At 39.6% G+C, this 22105-nt stretch overlaps 1 protein-coding gene across 1 annotated transcript in view; it reads left to right on the plus strand.

Moving 5' to 3' along the window:
• LOC128738379 (serine/threonine-protein kinase NLK-like) overlaps nucleotides 1–22105 on the plus strand; it is a 152160-nt gene continuing 130055 nt past the window's right edge. Inside the window, 2 exon segments of the mRNA XM_053833458.1 lie at nucleotides 1–917; nucleotides 2659–3347. Of these exon segments, the coding sequence (XP_053689433.1) occupies nucleotides 3142–3347 (206 nt within the window). The 5' untranslated portion in view covers nucleotides 1–917; nucleotides 2659–3141.

Below are 22105 nucleotides of genomic sequence, written 5' to 3' on the forward strand. Positions count from 1 at the left end.
TGTGTACGTTGAGCGAGTTTAGAGTTCTAGCTGTGCTTTTCTTTTAGTTTCCGTCAGTCTCCGAGTAAATTTGGTTGAGTTTGGACGTGCCCGTTTAGCTCAGCGTTCGTTCGTTCGCTCGTTGTATGGTTTGGGTATCCTTTGCAAAGAACACAATAGACTTATAAAATATTCAGTGTGGGAGTTATTCGCATTAATATCAAGGGTGTAACCAATTTGGGGAAAAACGTGACAAACCTGTGCGGCGGTACAATATATACATAGAAGTAACAGTGAGTAAGGAATTGCTGCTTGAAATAAAATAATTTTGGAAATTGTGACCACTGCCGAAATCGAGTGTATAGTGTGCGCTGTGTAGTGAATGAAGAAAGCAGCTAGCAGATAGTTTGTACTTGGAACATCCATTTTTGTTCTCTCCCATTATCTATCGCCGAGTTTCATTTTGTTCGTCCCTTGTCCGCAGTCGCGGCCTACAACCGAGCTGCTTCCGTCGCTGTGTATGCGTGTGTGTTCTAGTTTTCAGCGTGACAGCTGCTACCTCTCTCTGTCTCTCTCCCACTCTCTTCGTTTACGCTGCTCACGCTGCTACTTCGAGCGAGATTAGCTTCGGGTCGCTGAGTTCGTCGGTGTGCGTGCGCTACCTGCCAACATGAAGTAGTAAACAATCCGAGAACTGTCAAAAGTGTGCGGAAAAATCGCGATTTGTGCAGATGATTCCTGAATTTTAGTTCCTTCGATTGCAATCGAGGCAAGAGTTTCGGGACTGATTAAGACGTCGTGGAGTTTTGTGTGTGGTTGGCAGAATCGGATGGAGTTTGTTGGCTTAGTATACTGGAGAAAATATTAGCCAGAGCTTCAGAAGGAAGCAAGAAGCTAAAGTACCTTTGATACAGGAAGCGAATTTACTTTGTTTTGTGGTAAGTAGGTAATTATTTCATAGCTATTGTTAATATTTTTTGCAGCCATTTTACTAAATATAACTTAAAGAAAAACAATAATCTGATTGCTCACATGTGTAAAATTCTTAATAATTTTAGAGTGAAATATGTATTATGCATGAAGGAATAAGATTCTCGCGCAATATTTTGTAAAAATGTTAGCAAAGTGGACAATCTTTCATAATAACAGATGTTATCAAAGTGTTTTTAAAGCTGCAAAGCTAAAATATATAAATATATAAACTTAGACATGTCAAATTTGATTTTAAATGTATCGCATAAAACTTATCTTAAATATTGCACATCTTTTCTTAGCTTTTCTCTACTAAAAATCAACAAATGAATTTTTCGTCGCTGCAAAATAATAGTTTGTTTCCAACTTGATGAATGTTTTAGAATTTTGTACCATAGCAAAGAGCTATGTGTATAGAAATCACGTATATTATTTTTCTATGTGCATCATCATTGGTTAAAACTCATATTTTCGGAGTGATTTGCGATTAGGGCGCAACTAGCAAAATGTATACAATGAGGAATATCATTGTGATAATTTGCAAGTACATTTTTAAGTCGTAATTTAAATAAAAGTGAGAAAAATCGATTTTAAAGGCATAAATTGGTGTAGAATAAAGCAATCATATAGTTTTCCAACTATACTGCATTAAATCTGTGCATTCATGCTCAAAACCTAAGTTTTCTAGTTGAACCCTTTGAAATGAGCCTCAAAGCATTTTGACAATGAGATTCGCCTGGTGCTGTTTCGCCTTGTTTTGATTTTTTATGTAGTTTCGCCTGTTTACATGCGCCTGTGTTTTGAAAACAAATGTGTGTTTCGCTCTTTACTATCGCCTGTTTACAAAACGATTTGCAAATAAGCCTGTTACTTCATAACAAAGCAAACGGCTAAACTGCAAATTGTCTTTTGTTTTGGTTAAGTACTTCTATCGTGTATTTCTAAAAACTATTTTTCAATAATTCTATCGATTACAACAGAAGAAAGGAATCTTGCCATGGATATTCAATCTTTTTAAGGCTGATGGTGTACTAAAACTATTTGTTTACATTTTGCTAGTTGTGCCCTAATCGCGAATCACTCCGGATTTGCATCACACAAAACAGAATCGCAAGAGCTCATCGGTTTTGTTCAGGTTAGATTGGCCTGTGCCTTCATTCACTTTACGCAGTTTCAGTAAACATCAAGTTCACCTGCTTATATTTCTCAAATTAGACTCCAGAAAACCATTGAATCTCATGGCTTACCTAAACGTAGACCAAACCTCGTGTTTTTAGTCTTGACCTTGAAATGCGGTCAGGCATATATTAACGGGAAACTAGCAATCATTAACTTTTTGTCTGAGAGCCATATTTCGGAAGCAGTTTTTGGGTTCAAAAGCGGGGTTCTGTTTATAAAAACGTAAATACTGCATTCTTCTTGCCAATCCCTATATTTTTACCTTTGTTTCAAACAAAAACTGCTTTTGAAATTGGCAGAATCGATGAAGACTAATTTCACCTTAATTTTTTTTTTTTGAATAACCACCCCCCCCCCCCCCTTTTTTTTACTTTCCCCTACCGTCCCTTCATCAATTGTAGAACCACCGTTTCAAAAAAAATATTCCTAAAAGTTATTTTAAAGTTTACGCGAAAAAATATCATAATGATCGTAGTATATTTTTATTCTAAAACTATATTAATAACCGTCATTATCTCTCGCTTCCAGAATGTACCAGCCAGCAGTAGAAACGGAAGTCAATCAACTTGAGTCCGGCAAAAATTGGTCTCTTTTGCACAAGAGTCTTGCGAGCGGAAAATAAAGCCGCAAGTGAAGCAAAGCAGGGAAAATCACAGGAAGAAAAGTGTAATGAAAATAGCCACCAGTGTCAGTGTTTTGTGTTTATTTTGAAAACGCTTCGCATCCTGTTTTGTTATGCGAGCTGCACTTTCCTAATAAATAAAGTGAATCCATTGTTTGCATAAAGTCGCCGGTGCTCCATAATACCAGCGAAGTTATATCCGGTTGAAAGTTTCTATAAAAAGGCCACTGTGAAGTTGCAAGTGTTGTCATAGTTCAGAGTTTTGTTTTGTTCAGTCGTAATATCCAGACGATTTGCGTAGCTATCTGTCAAGGTTACCGGATCTGCAGCAGTGGTTCATGTCCGACTAGATTCACGACACGGTTTGCTTTTGTGGCCCTTGCTCTTGAATGGCGGCGGTCGGCGGCCCAACTAGGCAATCTCGCGGGGTCTCCATGAGTGTCTCGATGTCACTGGTACAGGGTGGGGCAGCCGGTGCGGCGGGACCGCAAGGAGCTATCCTAGCGGCGGCGGCACCCTACTACCAACAGCCAGCTGTTCCTCAAGATGTTCAGCCAGATCGTCCAATCGGATACGGAGCGTTCGGAGTTGTATGGTGAGTAATTGAATATTTCACAATTCCAATCAAATCATGCATCATGAAACAGAACAAAAATCAATTATCTTCCCACATATAATTGACGACTTCCTTTCTTCGTCTCATCGTGCTTGATAAAGCAGCAATAAGCCACGTGTTTGAGTGATGTTGGTCACAGTTGCAACAAAGAACGAACACGTTCGTTAAGGTGTTTCCATTTCTTGCCCTGCCATATTATAAACTGTTATTGCTGAATGCAACTGGTGCACACAGACGTCGCCGGCACGTTTTGATGTGTGTTGTGCCTATCTGCGCTTGCGAAATTAAAATATAGGCCAACTCTTTGTTTACATGTCGATTCGTTGCCTCGGGAGTGACCAGCGGTGCCCACTGTGATGTGAGTCTACGTCTGAATCATTGGAAACTGTGTGCTCGAGCTTTGGGTTGACGAACGAGACTTGCTGATGGGATTGCTGAGCAAATTGTTTACCGTCCGATTGTGCGCGACTGATAAGCAGCGGAGGTCGTGTGAAAATTGCGTTATTGCCGATTTACTGCTTCCATATTGACTGAGCTTATAGAGCAAACCAACATAGGCGAATAAACAGCAAGCTAATCTTGGCATTCAACTCGCTTCCGGACATAGTCTTCTGGGTTTATTATCGTGTGCAGCGTAACTATTGTTAGTGTGCAGATTGCAATTCCAATTGTTAACCTAACTGAGATTCGCACATACGTTAATTAGCTTGTTAGTTCACCAACGGTAATCAAGGTCAACCGGGAGGACCGAACTAAATCTGAGTTATTATTTCTCTCCATAGACGGTAAATAACGGTACTAGAACGTGGTTTGATGGCTCATTGCAAAAAAAAGTATAATTGGTATGAGACTATTCAAAACTGATCAATGTAAATCGATTATGAGCAATAAATTGCATTAAATATGAAAGCTGCCTAATTGGTATGGTTTGCTGTAGCTCGTACAGATAATGATGAAGCCTGCTAGTCGAATGCGAAATACTAATCTGTCGGACTAATAAATAAAATAAGCAAAATCTCGGTCCTTCACTCCGTCTTTGGAACTTGATCTTCTACTTTAATTCGAAAGACTTCGCGGTAAACTATAAGTATAAAGTCTGTACGCTGGCAGTTGGCTGCGAAATCTTTCGTTTGAGGTAGGTTCTACGACAGGCTCGAGCGGACCTGTGGAGAGCGTTTAAAACACGACGTAAAATCATCATTGGAGATGCAAATGTGCAGATCGGGAGGGAGAAATTTTTCCGTCTCGTCATTGGAAGATGTAGTCTTATCCTAACGGGTCTGAGGCGCACTCTGTCGCAGACTCCTGTGAAATGTCTGCACCTTTCTTCTCTTCTGTGTTCGCTAATACGTTTGCCACTGATGCTAAAGCTAAATTGGCTGCTTTGACCCTTCCCGATGAACTAGTTGACCTCTACACCTTTGAAATTACTCCGAAGATAGTTGTTGCAGTGACACATAAATTAAAGTGATTCTTCTCTGCCGGACCCGATGGATTTTCGCCACTGTGCATCAAAATTATCCATGCACTATGTCGCATTGTCAAAAAATTCTTTTAAGCAAGGCAAATTTCTTGAAGGTGATCACCGAAATGTAAGAAACCACAAAGGTTTTACAAGCTTGTTTGCTGCATCTAAGTTTTTTGAAATTATCGCCAGTAGCTCAATATTCAATTGTACTAACTGTAACTGTATATCCATCTCCCAGCACGGGTTCATGCTGGGCGATCGGTCTTAACTAACCTAACCGCTCTCATCTCCTTGTGCATTGTGCCAAGCGAGGAAAAATCACAAGTGGACGCAATTTACAGTGACTTGAAAGCTGAATTTGACCGTATACATCACCGCATCCTTCTACGAAAACTTCAGCGCCTGGGTGCCTCGCAGCGACACTATGGGTTGGTTCATATTTTTGTGACAGAATCTTGCCATTTAAACTAGAATCTACCGTTTCATCTGTATTTAACATAAAATCTGGAGTTCCCCAAAGAAGTAACGTGGGATAATTGCTCTTCATTCTATTTTTCTACGATGTGACGACTTGATGCCGAATGCGTACTGACACTGTCGATCTGAAGTTGTTTCTTGCTGTGCGTTCCATCGACCGCTGTCGCCGGTTGTATGAATTACTAGATGTTTTCGTGAACTGATGCAAGTTGAACTACACTGCAGCCTCTTTTTACGCAGTTTGTTTGTTATGCGACTGTTTTTATGCGAACTTCGGAATTTACGCCATGTTTTGCGCGAATTTCGGAATTAAAGTGGTTTTGATCTACGCGGAACGTATCCTTCGCGTAAAAAGCGACTTGAGTGTACTTGATTGTGAGCACAGCAACAGGTGAAGTAATCACATTTCACCGCATTCTGAGTCTAATTGTTGTGGATTACATCATGGATGAGAATACGCTGCCTCCCGGTTGGTCTCGAGGTATGATGCTGGCCTAATGAGCCAGTCGTCGTATGTTCGAATCTCGGCTGGGAGAGGCTGTTAGAGCCAATAGAATTGTAGCAACTGGTCCTGCAATTGTCCTGTACTCTAACAGCTGGCGGCTATGTATGTCGTATAAAAACAGAACGTCAAGTTTCGATAACGGAATGTAGCTCCTAGGGTTTGCTTTGCTGTGGGAATATTCTCCGGAGGGTGGATAAAGTTAGTGATCAGCATTGTACACGATTGCAAACTTATGTTTAACCTTCATTACTCTACAACTATTTCGAAAGCAACCCAACAGCTTAGGTTATTGCTAAAATTACGAGCGATTTCTAAAATCTTTGTACTGTACGTTAATTCGCCCTGTGCTTGAAAATGCAAGTGATTTGACAGCCCTATCAGCACACCTTGATTTTGAGCATCGAACGCTCAAGTTCAAAGGAGATTAAGCTTATAGAAAGATATCATGTAAATAAGTAGTTGGTGCCAGCAACAATGCTTTGTTCACAAACCATCACGTGGGTTAAAGCAGTAAAATTGATTATTGCATGGAAGTATCCTAATGGTGGAAGTAAGTTTTCATAATCCCGGAATACGCACAAGTATTTCTGCTTGTGAATTCGCCTAACCTGCAACCGTTTCTTTAGTGCCAGATCTGTGGTAAACAGTAAAGTCTGCGAATCATCGGAAGAGACTACAACGTCCTACTTACAGCATCCTATGCAGCGTACGTGCGTACATTCTGCTTCAATTCTGAAGCAGAATCCGTCGTCTTCTTGAGTTAATCAAACGCACACCGAGTAATGTGGAGTACAAAAGAGTTCAGCCAAAGAAGCTGTCAATCTGTTTACCGACTTCTTCAAAAGCTTGTTCGCTCCGGTCCTATCTGGAAAGATTTGGTCTGATACCATCATACAATGCTAACATTTCGAACTTCCGTTTCTAGAAAAGGGATGTACTTGAAGTGCTGAATAAGTTAGATGAAACAAAAGGTCCTGAGATGGATGGATTGACTCTATTCATTATCAATAACTGTGCTAAAGAACTGGTGCAAGAACGTTGATTTTGGACCGTTTGTAAAGTTTATAAGAATTGATCAATCGTTCCCTAGTCAAGTGTACGCTCCCGTCTAGTTTGAAAACTGATGATCCCAATTCACAATACAGGAATCCCATTTTTTCTATGTGATTTTGTTTTACGTCCGAAACTTGAATTACCCTGTTCTCATTTTACTTCAAAAATTTAAATTGACGTCCACTTTTTTACGTCCAAAATTCGAATTAACGTCCTCTTTCTTTACGTCAAAATTTAAAATTCACGTCCTCTCCCTTTACGTCCAGAATTTGAATTTACGGCCGCTCGTTGTACGTCCAAAATTGGAATTAACGGCCTTTTTTACGACCGATTTTTTTCCGTCCCCCATTAGTGGACGTATAACGAGATTTGAGTGTACCAACACATTGCTCTCTGCAGTTGAATCCCGTCGCCAGGTAGATTCAATTTACGAAGGTTTTTCGAAAGATTTTGACCTTATTCCGCACACTCTTGTAAATGACGAACCATCTTGTAATCAGTAATTGAAGTCCCACCTTGATTTCCCGAATTGGAGAGTGGCTGGAATTATATCTCACTGGACGGAAAGCTATTGTTCAGGTAGACCATGAAGCCTCAGCAACATTCAACGCCACTTCAGTGGTCCCTCAAGGAAGCATACTGGGCCCGCTTATGTTCATGATGTACGTAAACGACCTCGCATATCTGGAAAATCATTCTTCACAAACAACCTCAAAATCTTCCGTGCAATATTATCTACCGTAAATTGCGCCGCCTTGCCAAACGACGTTGATCCACTCTCCAAGCTGTGTGGCGAAAATGTAATGGCTGTGAACATCCTGAAATGCAAGGTGATATATTTTGCTCACTTCTGGAATCTGGAATCTCCCAAGGTTCTCATCTAAGTCCTCTTTTGTTTATTTTATGACAATGACATTTCTTGTGTACAAACAATGAAGTTTTAAGGTTAAGGTCTATAAAGATCATGTACGATAACACATTTAGAACACGTTCAATAATATTATTAGTGTATGCTTATCCCCAGGATCTATTCACTTAAAAGGCACTACCAGAGTAACTAAAGCTAATTGCTAAGTTAACAACTAAACCTGGTAATGTTTTGAAAATTTTAAACTCCAAAAATTAATGGACTAGGCCAAACGAACTAAGACATTCTCAACACCACTTTTTTACATACGCCTCTAAGTAATTCTAGCGATATGAATAAGAAACTAAGCATTTATTTACTTTGCCTGTTATAAGGTCGAATATAAAGAGACGCTGCTGTTTGACGCGCCGGGTTGCGAGTGTATCCAGGCTAATCAGTTGACAACGGTCTATGTAGCTGGGAAGATTGATTGGATCATTCCACGGTAGCTGACGTAAGGCGAATCGCAACAAAAAATTCTAAATTCGCTCAATCGCAAGGATCTGTGTTACTTGTGCAGGAGCCCAAACCGGGGAAGCATAATCCAAAATGCTGCGTACGAGAGAGCAATATAGCGTCTTGAGCCAATAAACGTCAGTGAATCCAGACGCATGGCGTCGCATAAAACCAAGCACGGTGTATGCTTTAGCAGTGACTCTACTTATGTGCTCGTCGAACCTCAATTTAGAGTCGATAGTAACGCCTAGGCCGACAATAGAGTTAACACGTTCCAGACAATCCGGTCCCATGCTGTATTAATGAAGAAAAACGGTGTTGCGGCGACTGTACGATATTACTTTACACTTATTGTTGTTAACACGCATGCTGTTGTCGCTGCACTAGACTAGCAAACGATTAATATCCTCCTGTAATGCGACACAATCGGCAGGGGCAGCAATCACCCGAAAAATTTTTAGATCGTCGGCAAACGATTGGTTCGATGATGACTGGCAGCTCAACCTGGTCATTAATATAAATTATAAAGATGAGCAGGCCAAGCACACTGCCTTGAGGGACTCCAGACGATATGTCAAATGTTCTGGTGCGCACGGAGTTTACTGTAACGAATGCTTTGCGATCAGATAAGTATGAGTAAAGCCATTCGGTAAACCATGAGGGAAATCCGATGTAGTTCAGTTTTTCAATAATGAGATTGTGTGGTACAGTATCAAAACCTTTCGCAAAATCAAAATAGATCCTATCCACTTGCCGCTTTGCTCTAGCTCACGTGATATCGCTGTGACGCAGCACATGAGATTTGATGTTGTCGAACGATTCTTCATAAATCCATGCTGGCTGTTAGAGACCTGTATATAGTTGTATGGAGTAGTTTTTCGAATACCTTGCTGAGGCTGCAAAGTATGGATATGCCATGGTAATTGGTGACCGATTTGTAAATTCCGGACTTATGGATCGGCACGATGAACGCCATTTTCCATGCAATTGGGAACGATCCACTACTGATTGAGCGGTTAAAAATAGCGGTAATCGGCGATGCTAGCGAAACGGCACAGTTTTTTTTTAAATACTGGCGGTAGACTGTCTGTTCCGGGTCCTTTCGTTGAATCGAGATCTTCAAGAGCTTTCCGAACCTCGTCTATAGAAAACTGCACTGGTGGTAGATTAATATCACGGAACGATATATGCTCGAAGTAGTTGTGTCGCTGGACGGGTGATGCTTTACCAAATACGCCTTCAAAAAACGTAGCAAAAAGACTAGCTGATTCTGAGCTCGAGTGAGAAGTTGTTCCTTCGAAGTTGACAGACGGAGGAATATTGTTGCCAGTTTTACGATTCTTAACCAAATTCCAGAAACAGGAGGGGTTCTGTTTAACGGCAGACTGAATCCTTTGCAAATAGTTGTTATATGATGCGGTAAGGACAGCTTTGTACTCATCCTTACGCTCCCGAAGTTTAGCTCTAACAGATTCGCTATTAGTCAAGAAATATTTTTTTTTGAGTGGTTTTAACCCAGAAGGTCCACAAGAAATATTGGTTGTGCATTTTACGGAGGTTGTTACGAAGGTTTCAAAGCTGAGGGGTGTACCACGGTTGCTTGATGTTGGAGACCAACAATTGTCTTTTTTTGGGCACATGTCTAGTGATAACACCTAAAAGTGAATCATAGACAGCAAGTAGCATCTGGTCAACTGAGTCAATGTTAGAAAATCGATTGTCCCAATCCATGTCCGTAAAAATAGATTTCAACATATCATAGTCACATGCATATCTTACGAAATATTTCAGTCCTAAATTGTGAAAAAAAAATCAATTAGAACTTTGAGGGTAATATTTGATTGCAAATTAACATTAATTAAATATTTCAACACAATCATCAGCAGAACAAACAACATGCTGGGATTTATAGAACGGCATTGTCACTATTTTTACGACTATGTTTTTCTGACTATTCGAATTCTTACGTTCCTTTATTCAGTCAGTAAGTCACAGTTATTTTGAAAAATATAACTGAGACGTTATGTTGATTTTTTTGAAGTAGCCTTCCGAAAACAATCTCACAATCGGTATTGTGTTATAATATTATTCGAGAACAGAAATCAGAAATATACATGCCAATAATTTTATAAACGGAATTTCACATCGCATCTGAAGTGTGAAGATCAATCTGTCTTGCTTTCTTTGCTCATTTGTCCTCTCTTTTGGACAAAGAATTGATGAAGGCTTGTTTGCTATCTGAACAAAGGATGCTAAGTGCACTGCATAGTCTAATAGCAGAAACTAAAGTTTAATTTGACTCTAATCATATCAATTACTCTTCTTTACCACCCATATTGCAAGAAATATACACGAAAAGAAGCGGAGCATGTTGAGCCCAGAACAGATTAAAATGGGATAGGCATACAAATTCATACAAATAGTAGCTCAGGTTCGGAAACTATTTGGATTATTATTTGTAACATTGTTCTTCGATCCCTAAACAAACATCTCACTTAAACTTTTCTCAGATAAGAACTCCAAACTACGAAACAGGTCCTATAATACTGCAAATCGCCAAGCATATCAGTCCCAGGAAAATATTTACCAGAAAAGCAATCATATGATAACAAGTTTCATCAGACGTGGTATCAAATGCCGCTGCTCGTCTATTTGATCACAAACAGAGCACAGGATGAATTCGACTGTTCTATCTGTCGGCCGTCGTGCTAGGAACAACAAAGCGCATTCGGCCGTCAATAATTAATGCAATCATTAATCATTAACTGAAAGCATTTTCCTGTGCGTATTATCGGGGCGAAGCAACAATGGAAGAACCGAGCCAGACTAGGAAAGCCACATGGTCAATATGGGGTCCAAAATCGGTCGACACTGTGAAGTGGAATGGTGAATACTTTTCCACGTCGCCAGACACCGTTCTAGGTAGACGGGTAGAACACTCCCCTTCGAACGGATTCTTCTCTGCACTATAATCTAATCGAACCCCAAATCATCAGTGGCAGTGTCAGGGACGGAAGGATAACGCGTGTAGCGTTCGTCTGCAGTGCACAGAACAGTGAAATTCAAACACTTTCTGCTTGTGTTGAGCAAATGCTGACAAGCAGGGTCCAAGCGTGAAAAGTCACTTTTTACTATCTTGCTACATTCATCTACTGAACACGCCATAATAAATGTTTGCATTTTCCATAAGTCCATCAAGATCGTTTAAGTTCATAAAATTTATGGATACAACCCTGATGCAAATAAACGTCCAGACTGTTTTCCCCACCTCAGTAATACTGCAACAGCCAACGTTCTCGCCTGAAAGTGATGTGTTCAAAGCGCAGCTCTTTGTCCGGACCGGTTTTTGAACGGTCTAGAAGCCAAGTGTCATACGGGCAACAACGAACCAGCGAGCGAGGACGATGATAAAGAGTTGACGCTCTGACGGTGGAACAAAAACAGCAGCACAAATGCCAATAAAGATCCCTTTCTTCCTGTCAGCCGACTACCAAGCGAGCGTCGTGTCGGAATGGTAATATTCTCGAGAAGATAGAATGCTAACTCGAGGATTAGGACGAGTAGCGAAAGGGGTAGTCCCGGCGACGACGACGACGACGACGGCGGCGGCGGAATTCCTTTAACCGACACCGCAACAACTTTGCTGCGTTCGTTTGTTTGACGTGTACGAACAACGAGCGGAAATTGGATTGTCCTTGCCGGTACGAAATGTCCCAACCTATCACACCCGGAAGCGCACGACACTCGGCAGTCGCGGTTGCAGGAATTTCAGATTTCAGTTAAAGTTTCATTTCATATGTGAAAGGTCAAACGGCGAACTTTTGGAGTCTATGAAATTCTGCATTCCAATGCCATGATGTTGTATCTATGGCTGTATTGTTTCAAATCGCTGCGCGGTACGCGGTCTGTAAATTGCTTGTTGGTCATTTTTTGGGAATGTCTCCTCATTCCCTATGCGCAATATTTTGAATTTGAAATTACATTTCTGCAGAAATGGTGTCTTATAAGAAAATTGACTGCTTCTGCACGAACGAGTGCCGTTCAGTCGTTGCCAGTATCCATTCAGTTGAAATTATTGGCTGATACGCACGAAATAAATAGTTCCACAATTTCCTGGAATGACCGGTATTTATCAACGGTAGAAAAGACTATTTTAAAGGCTTTTTATCTTATTTTGTAGGGCGAAAAAAGTTAAAAAGCTTAGTGGTATTTCGATTCTTATCTATCTCAATAATCACATCATGAGACAAGCGTCGAAGTTATTGTAAACATATTCTATAACATAAAATGATGGGGAAAGGCTCGAAAAAGATTTGTAATCCTTTTGCAATTTGTTCAAAAAATTCTCTACGTTCTCTCAAGATGATCGCGATTGCGATTATGTACTTTGCATTTTGTCTGCAATCCTCAATGGATAGTGGAGTCAGCCAACATCATGACATACGTAATTATCGTGATATTGTTATTGCCTCTTACATTCCAAAACTTATCGGAGTTTTTGTTTATTGGGGTAAATATTTGATTACATAAAATACTTACGAGTAACTATCCTATATTAGGCGGACCCACAAGCAGAGACACTTGTGCGCATTCCGGGACTATCAAAATTGCTTTCCAGCATTAGGATCCTTCCATGTAACAATCAATTTCGCTGCACCTGCTTCAACCCACGTGATGGTTTGTTTGTTCGAAGAGTGCAACATAAATATTGTTTCAGACCTTCAGGAGTTTCCTCCTAGTGATTCCGGTTTGACTTCTCACTCCATCCTCCAGTCTTCCACTCATACGATGCCTCTGTATTCATGAACTTATCATATAATGCATATAATGAATTTATCACATGATATATAATGGAATGAAATTAATATAAATAAAAATAGAACGGGCTCACCAGCAGTCCTTTGCATCAGATATAGTTGCATCATAATGATGCCATCATTTGTGTTTCCATCAATCCTACATGTACAACAACCCAACCCAATCCATGTACATTATTAACAAGTTTTACGGTCAATGTTTCCATTGTATAGTAGGTTTTTGAAGAGCTAGAACAAAAAATAAAAAAATATGTTGGGGTTTACCTATCAGCGGGGCCGGGTAGAACAGCCGTCTGTCCAAAACTACGATTTTGATATCAGGCAGCCGGGATCCACGCAGCATCGCACCTCCTAGCTAAGTTACTCAATCTTAAGCAAAGAGCATTACCGGGTATGACCACGTGGAGGTGCTAGATAAGAACTTAGGTTGGCTAGAGCTATGTTGGACGCATGTTCATTGTCTTCCCCTTTCATACCCATTATGAATAGCCACATCACCTTATTGCTTTTAAATGACCATGCCATTATTACGTTAACGCTCCGGAGACTTGTAAACACACCGACATGAGTATCTCTTTCGGACTCTCGCTCTTATTTTTTCATGCACTGCGACGAGTTTGCGAGTGTGTATTTGGCTGTCAGTGACGGTCGTTGCTCTCGCTCGTCATTGCATCTCGAGCAGCTGATATCGATAGCTCGCGGAGGTTCGTGCTCTCAACTCTCCTTCAGGGAGAGTGTAAGATGAAGAAGAAAAGAAAAAGCAATGCAATATCTGTACCCATACAACCTAATGTGCTTCACGGGCTATTGTCTACCCATGAGTTGCTGGCGTAATGAGTGAGCTGTGCAGAAAAAACGCTGCGAGGCCGTGCGTTCGCGAATGTGTAGGCAGCAGAATGTATGCACAAAGCACCGGTAGTTGTTTGTCGTATGCTTGCGTCAGTGGCGTGAGCGTTGGAAGCTATGCTTCTCATAATTGCTTGCTTTTTGCTCCATTTGGCGTGGAATGGCAAGATGGCGAAGAATCGAATGGTCACTGCGGCTACAGGTACATGGAGACTAGAGTTACCGAAAAATTGACTAAAAAAGCACGAGTTGTACGAGCAACACGTGCTTGTCGGGGCAGAGGACCGATTCGCTCGCAACGGCGCACGGTGTCTCTGCAAAACGATGAGGAGCAGGAATTTTGTCATGCCTGTGATGTGCATTGACAGTGCTGGTAATCTGCGTATTGACAGAACGGTGCACAGAAGGTCCATTCTGAAAAAAACGGTCTTTCGGGCATCTTTTTATTTTTTCCTACAAATATATATACTTTAAAAAAATAAACTTTTTGCAGGAACTAGATAGCAAATTCATGTGTTCAGCCAAATTGTAGAACTATAAATTTTATCAAACTTTGCCGGTAGGTACCTATTAACGAAAAGTTACTTGTAAAAATCATAAAATTTTTGCTTGAAATCCGTTTATAAGGCAAATAAAGCAACATACGATATTTATGTCTTCTAGAACGTTGTGTATTTCGATGATATCATATAGTTTGTAGAACTTGTCAAACCAGTTAGATAAGGTTTTGTGTGCAAAAAGATTAATAAACTGATTTTAAGGGGTCACGACAGAAAGCCAATCATTTCTCGCAAACCATATACGACGTAGATACCTAGTATCTTCGGCAAAGTTTGATAAAATTCCTAGTTTTACAATTTTGCTGAATACACGAGCTTGCTATCTAGTTTCTATAAAAAGTTAATTTTTTCAAGTGCGATATCCTCTTAATATCGAATTGTAAGAAAAGATGAAAAGATGCAAAAGTGTATTTTAAGCAATTTTTCCGAAACACCTAAGCTCGAAAACGTAGGAAAGGCGAGAAAATACTCTTGACCGTCTTTTTTTCAGAATGGCCCCACTGTACGATGGTAGCGGCCAGGTGGGAGGAAGTATCCCGGCTGAACTTCTAATAGCGGAGAGCGAACAACTGTACGAAGCAATCCACCGGCCTCATTTTCAGTGTCTGGGCAAACAACAAATACGGGAACAGTGTTTGGATGACCTCATTTGCTCTTTTTTATTATAGGACATTCGAGTCGTGTAAAAACTATCGAGTTATTAAACTACTCAATTCGGCCTATAAGGTGCTCTCCCGTATCCTGTTTTGTAAACCGAGGCCATTAGCGGAGTCCTTCGACGGCAAGTAGGTGAGGGTTACTTCGCTATGGATATTTATCCTGCATCATTTACTAGAAAAGTTCCGGAAGTACAGCTTGCAGACTCAGCATCTGTTTGTTGATTTTAAGGCGGCGTACGACTCAGTCAAACAAAACGAGCTCTAGCAAATAATGCTAGAACGTGCTTTTACGTGCATGAAGCATGAAACTAGTTAAACTGATTCGTATTACGCTGAATAACTCAAATACTGTAGAAACCACCGACCGAGAAGTTTAATCTAACCTTGTTTTTACTGGCAGGACGACGACACTATGCAGGCCTTTGCGACTTACGAGGTACTGCGTGTAACGCTAAAAACACGAGGTTTGGTCTATTTCATAGGAACGGAGCCTTTCCCCGAAAACTCGCGCTGGGAATCGCGGCTAACACGCTGACAGACGAACAGCGGCACACGCAGTACCTTGTAAGTCACAAGGGCCTGCATATTGTCGTCGCCACACTATTATGTTTTATGGTTCGGTTTAGCTGTTTGCTAGTTCGATACGACTTGATTCCTTCCCAGAGACGAATTCTCCTCACGGTACTATGGACAGCACCAAATTTTCTGGCCAAATCACGGTCCGACAGATTGGGATTCCTCTTGATGGTCTTCAAAATCTTACCACGCAGTTTCCGGTCGACAGTTCCACTCCGATGATTAACTTGAGGTTTTCGAATCGTCGTCAATGTTCCCTTATACCGTTTTATAACGCGCCATACGGCATTTGTGGGCAATTTCAACTGTTTAGCTAGCCTAGATGCAGACCACAATGGATTTTCCAGATAACTGTGCACAATTTTTCCCTTTTTTCGGCTTCCATGTTGTTTATTTACAAAATACAGTCTTTTTGCGGAACGTCAAAAATACATAGGTAAAGCGAACAAAATTTCCGACACGTGAGCGCAAAGAACTTCCAAATTCGTCCACCAAGAGCACCACAGTATGAGCACAAGTTTGTTCCAATTTTAAATGAAGCTAGCTTTAGGTCTATCGATAACGATATTATACTTGTTTCTGTTTTCACTTATCACGTAGGTATTTAAAAAAACCTGAACTTCGTCATATCTGCTTAGCTAGCTTTACTGATCTCAATCTGTTGTTTTTTTCATTCAGTAGATGTGTTAGACGTTTCTTTAGAAACTATTATCTGGCTTGTGCCCCCTGTAGTGTACAAAAAAGGCATTCGAAGATTTATTATAGAAATAGAATATCATAAATCTGTTTCAAGGAATCTGATTCTAGTTGAATTTATAGGCATCGAAAGTGATTCAAACCTGGATGAGATTAACAGTAACCAATATTCTTGAATGTCGCCCAAACAACTTCGTGGTGCTGTCTCGAGCCTTAAGTAAACAAAGAAAATTACTGAAGGTCTATTACCCGGAAGTAGAATTCTGTTCGCCAAGGAAATTAACATTGACGGTGTAGTTAGTGACACTAGTTTAACCATCAAGAGCCTCTTGGACTTTGGGATTTGCCGATACAAAGATTCCAGTATTCAGCCAATGAAGATACTGGACAATAAGCAGTCGCACAAAGTATTGCTCAGTAAGAATATCAAACTATATACACTCAATTAGAGTGCCGTCAATTGACCCTCGCTGGATCTATTCTTCACAGCCACGTATGTGGGGGCAAACTTAGTCTGCTTCTCAAAAATTTGCAAGTGCTGCAGAAAATTTTGGATACAAAATCTTCCAGGCCCGTCTATGCTCAAAACTTTCAAAATCAACAATCAACACATTTTCAAAAAAGCAAATTGTAAATCTGTTCTCGATCATAAATAGTTTTAAATGGGTACTTCTCATGGTCACTTGAATAAAAAAATACTTAAAATGCTGCTTGTTGTATATTATAAACAATAAGAAACAATCGTTACATCGCTTAACAAGATCAATCTCTCCCATTATAAAAAGCAGTTCTTAGTGGTTATTTCTGTAGCATATTGTAAGCAGGGAAGTCGTCAACAAATTCATATTTTTCCGGTCTAGGTTCGAGATCTTAGTAATTAACTTGTGTTCCACATTACACCACAGGGCTTCCTTGTAAATTAATTATTTCGTAGATAGTAGTTAATAATAGAATAATAAGCTAAATTCCATTCAACGATGTGTCACATCTGTAACGTCAATAAAAATTACAAAACACAACACGAATACAACGTGACAACAAAACGCTTGTCGAAATGTAATGCAATTCACACTACGCAAAAGGGGCACCCGCGCGTACGTACGATGCTGCCGTAGTTTTCTTTCTTCATTCCTGAGCTCACACCTGCACCTGTTTGCGCACTTGGCCTGGTCAGTTTGACGCAAAGTACATACCCACTTCTGGGGTAAAGTATAATAACATTGACAGCGACGGCATCGGTTTCTAAAAATATCCACCTCGCATAAATGCTCGCTAACGGACTTGACTGTCTTATGATATAGTAGTGGAAACATATGTCCGACCGTCGATACTTGCCGCCAAGAGTCGAGCTGCAGCGCGAAGAAAAAGAAAATCTATAGAGGTGTAGCACACTACTCGTTGAAAGTGCTATAGCGTACGTGGGTAGGATAAAGGGAGATATTTTTGACCGATTAGCTTCGCGCATACCTTTATCCGTCAAGTGTCCTTACGCAGTCGTGTTCAAGTTCAAACGCAATCGCTATCAATCGTTACTTTTCGTTAATGGCCCAGAATAACAGACCTCTCTAATATATGCGGTTCTTCTTACATGTAGGTATGGGTATGTAAGTCTCGGTAAAAAATGGTAACGCGATAGATATTTGTACAAACAAAATGTGTATTCACAACACTTACTCGGGTTAGCCGCTGCGCTCTGGCAGCCGGTATCAGTAAAGCGGAGGATTGCTAGTTTGGCATTGAAATTGAGCTTCCTTGTTGAGAAACAGTTACTGTGCTCTGGGAAAATAGTGCTACCCATACCATCTACCAGGTTAGAGTTTTGTTTATATTAATTTCTAGTGGGGCCAAGCAGAAAAACATACGAGATCTTTATTAACATGGTATAGATACAACTGTGACTTCTGCTTTGTTTTTTGATTTGCGATTTAATTTGAAAAAGTTTTACGTCTAACATTTAATGGAACTGAAAGAGTCCGCAATTTCTGTCTATTTCTATACCATCTGCTGCTGATCTGTATAGCAAAGTTAGGAAGATCAGATTGTTTTGGCTGTTTTGAGTGTCAATATTTTTTGGCATCTGGCGGACCCTTCGTCTCGCACTTCAAATGAGCCTGGAGCCAAATCGTTTTTCTAACTCGTTCAACGAAACGAATCACGAAGCAAATTTCCGAAGGTCCCGATGTGGTGTGTTTCAACATTGTCAATTTTATTGTAAATTTGTTTTTCCCGGGGCGATAAGATGGTTTCGTGCCAGCGAAGTCACTCCGGCAGAGGATACTCCGGAAACTGTAGAAGAGATTCTATTTATGCATGACACATTGCTGGCTGGCATTCTCGGGAATGTGCAGACGCTGTATGGACGATGGTGCCAAAAGGTGAAGCCTGGTGAAACCAAAGGAAGAGAGAGGAGTGGTATGTTATTTAGGAAATTGCTTTTCAGAAGCGAAATTCACTCACCGCTACAACTGCTTGCATCGATTTGCAGGAACAGGCCTGATGGCGCTGACGATAAAGGTTTAGAACGTTGATTCCATTAGTTTGAGATAATTTTTAATTGAAATTTGTACGTGCCTTTTTCAAAGAGGTTTTTCACTTCTGTCCATTGTATATATAATTTAAATGGTTTAGAATAGAAAAAGATATCTTTATTTGACACTTGCGAGCTATCCCAAACCATCACGTTTACAGTTTGGGCCAGGAAGTCATAGAATTTTATGAAATTTTCAGTATTCATCTTAGGAGGAGAGGTGTTTGTTTGCATCATTGTTTTTTTTCCTTTCCTCAGTTGCTGAAGGTCGCCCCCGACGGTCTTTTTTAAGTAATGATTTAAGTACAATTTCAGAGATTTTTTTCGCTACCTCCGGGTTTGATTAAAGTTTTTTCGCACATGAACGCATGACAACATAAGTATTTTTGCCGCTTTCCCGTTTTTTTGTGTAAGTTTAAAGCCTTATAACTATTTCGCGCGCATCGGAAGCTTATGAAATGGGCCAAGGGGCGTTGCCAGTACATACTATGAAGAAAAATGGACAGTAAAATTGTTTCGAGAAATGTTTGTTAACTTGAAACTAGATATAAAGTGAATGTGGGTCAACCGAGGCGCGTGGTATGTAGCAATACTGCCAGCGTACCTTAATTAGCAATGCAAAAGAACAAGAAACTGATTTGATTACCCAACAAACCTTTTATGACGCCTTGTTTTATCAATCTGTGGATGGGTTAATAAACTTTCCTCGTATTGTTAATTCGGTAATTGCTGTACAAGTTGTGCTTTAGTAGCAATAACGTTACTATTATTTGTTTTAGATACAGGATGAAATTTACGCTGTATTTTGCTAAATATAGCTACCTAATTGGATCATTATTCCAATTTTAAGTTGATTTCAATGAACTTGATATCTAATGACAGGGTTTTTGTGAGGCTTTCTTAGAAAACTATGGTACCTATGCGTAGAATTAGGAATATGACGTATAATTATTTTTGTAGTATTCATATTGTTAGCACCAACGGCACTGGGGCATTTGGAAGTATATTTTCCTGAATAGTTCGACTGCCCTAAAAAGCAAATCAGGTCTGCAGCAATAAAATGATTAACCATATTTCAAATACAATTCAAAGCAAGTTGTAAACTTCTCAAAAGATTTGTACTCACTACACATTGAAATGATTTTTTGTTCGGCTGTTAACATACAAAGTGCAAGGCTCTGAAGATCATACTCGACGTTCCCATTTTAGGCAGGACTCCACTTACTGTAAAACTTTTAAAATGTGGAACAATATTTCGAAGATATGTTTACGTTCTTAAAATAAAGAAATGGTGGTTTTTGCTTGTCAGCGGTGAAATTTCCAATTAAACCCTCGCACGGAATCCTCAACCTGCGCCTAATGTTAAATGCAAAATCCAGATTAACTGGTGAATTCCATTTCATTGGCAAAAGAAACATTTAAAAAAGGTAGGAATTTAAGATAAAAATCGACTCGATTTCGGAACATAATTTAATTGTCTGTTAACTGTCAAATTATTATTCCTTCTTTTACGTAAATAATCAAGTTTTTACGATATAGGTAACTTCGTTATTTTTGCAACACGAGCACCCCAAGATTTCCAAGTAATTAATTTGGAAAAATTTGGAATTTTTGGAATTTCTCAGTTTTCAAGAAAAAATATTAAAATTGAGGGTTTTTTGGTCTACCATTAAAACTCGACACGACAAATATTTTCTATGTTTCTGCGGTTACTTAAACCCTTGAGCTTCGGTTCCAAATTTTTCCTAGAAATCTCGTTAAAATAACTTTTTATTTGATACGAAAATCATTAAAAATCAATTCAGTGGTTCAAAAGGTATGAATTTCCATAAAAGGTTAGCGATTTTTGCGAACACCTTTATTCAAACCTTAAGCGCAAATTAAAAAAATGCCTGTAATTATTTTTAAAAGGTGTAAGTGCACAACATTTTAACAAAATCAGAGCACTTTTAAATTTCAATGTATTTTTTTTATGGAACTATTTCATATCAAAACAGTTTTCCGAAATAATAATTTTAATATCTTACCAGTAATACCAATTCTTATTAAATTTAGCAGTTGTATCCGGAGCATTAAGAAATGTCGACTAATATTAAAATTATTGAAATAGGTAGGATAAATTACATCGCTTAAAATCATGTCATTGTAACTTTTAAATTGTGTTTTTACAAGATTACTCATAACTATTAAATTAAGCGTCCAATCCAAAAACAAATCACAAGTAATCTATGAGCCAAATATTACCTTTCGCATAAAACTTATTGCGCAGAAATCGGGTCGGCTGTCTCTGAGAAACATTCGCCTTACTGACACCTAGTAAACACATTTTCAAGCATAACTTTCGAACTGCCTGTTTGTTTTCAATCAAACTATTCCGAAAACTTTAATAGATCTTTCATTTAATACTAAAATTGTTAAAATCGGTTGAGTGGTTGCGGAGAATATCGTGTCATGTCATGTTCACATTTATGATTATACCTTTCAAACATCAAGGAACACACACACACACACACACACACACACACACACACACACACACACACACACACACACACACACACACAGATTAGCCAGGGCCAGGGACATAAAATGTACTGGTTGGTGACCAAAATCTGAAGACATTTGACATTATTTCTTGCGACCAGTCATTCGGCAGATTTCTAGTACACACGCACCGAGAAGAAATATCAGAATAACGATAACATCGCTTGCTCGTCGTATCGCACACATTTCGGAGCGGCAGAGACACGCTTCAACATTCTAGCACCATGCATGACAAAAGGTGTAGTGGTTTTTGGTATTCTCGTTTGCTGCTTCATTCCTATGCCTACAGCATTTCTCCAAATAATGCGAATTCAAGGAAGAACGATCCCAAAATTGAAAACGAAATCTACTGCATCTATTCTTACAAGATCTTTAATGTAGTGATCAACCACAAAACCGTGCAAAAAATCAACAATTTGCATAACATAAATTTCAGGTGAAAAACGCATCGATAATTACACCTAATTATCTATCGCTTGTCCATACTATTCCAGCTACAACTGTAAACAAAAAGCGGCGAATGCCTGTCACTTCTATACTGTGACATTTTTTTTCGACATGTCATAGTGAAATAAGAATGTTTGCTTATTATCATGTACATATTCCAGCTAGTTTCAAAACATCAAGAGATAGGCTCTCTCGATAC

Source organism: Sabethes cyaneus, chromosome 2 (genome assembly GCF_943734655.1).
Source record: "Sabethes cyaneus chromosome 2, idSabCyanKW18_F2, whole genome shotgun sequence".
Lineage (NCBI taxonomy): Eukaryota > Metazoa > Arthropoda > Insecta > Diptera > Culicidae > Sabethes > Sabethes cyaneus.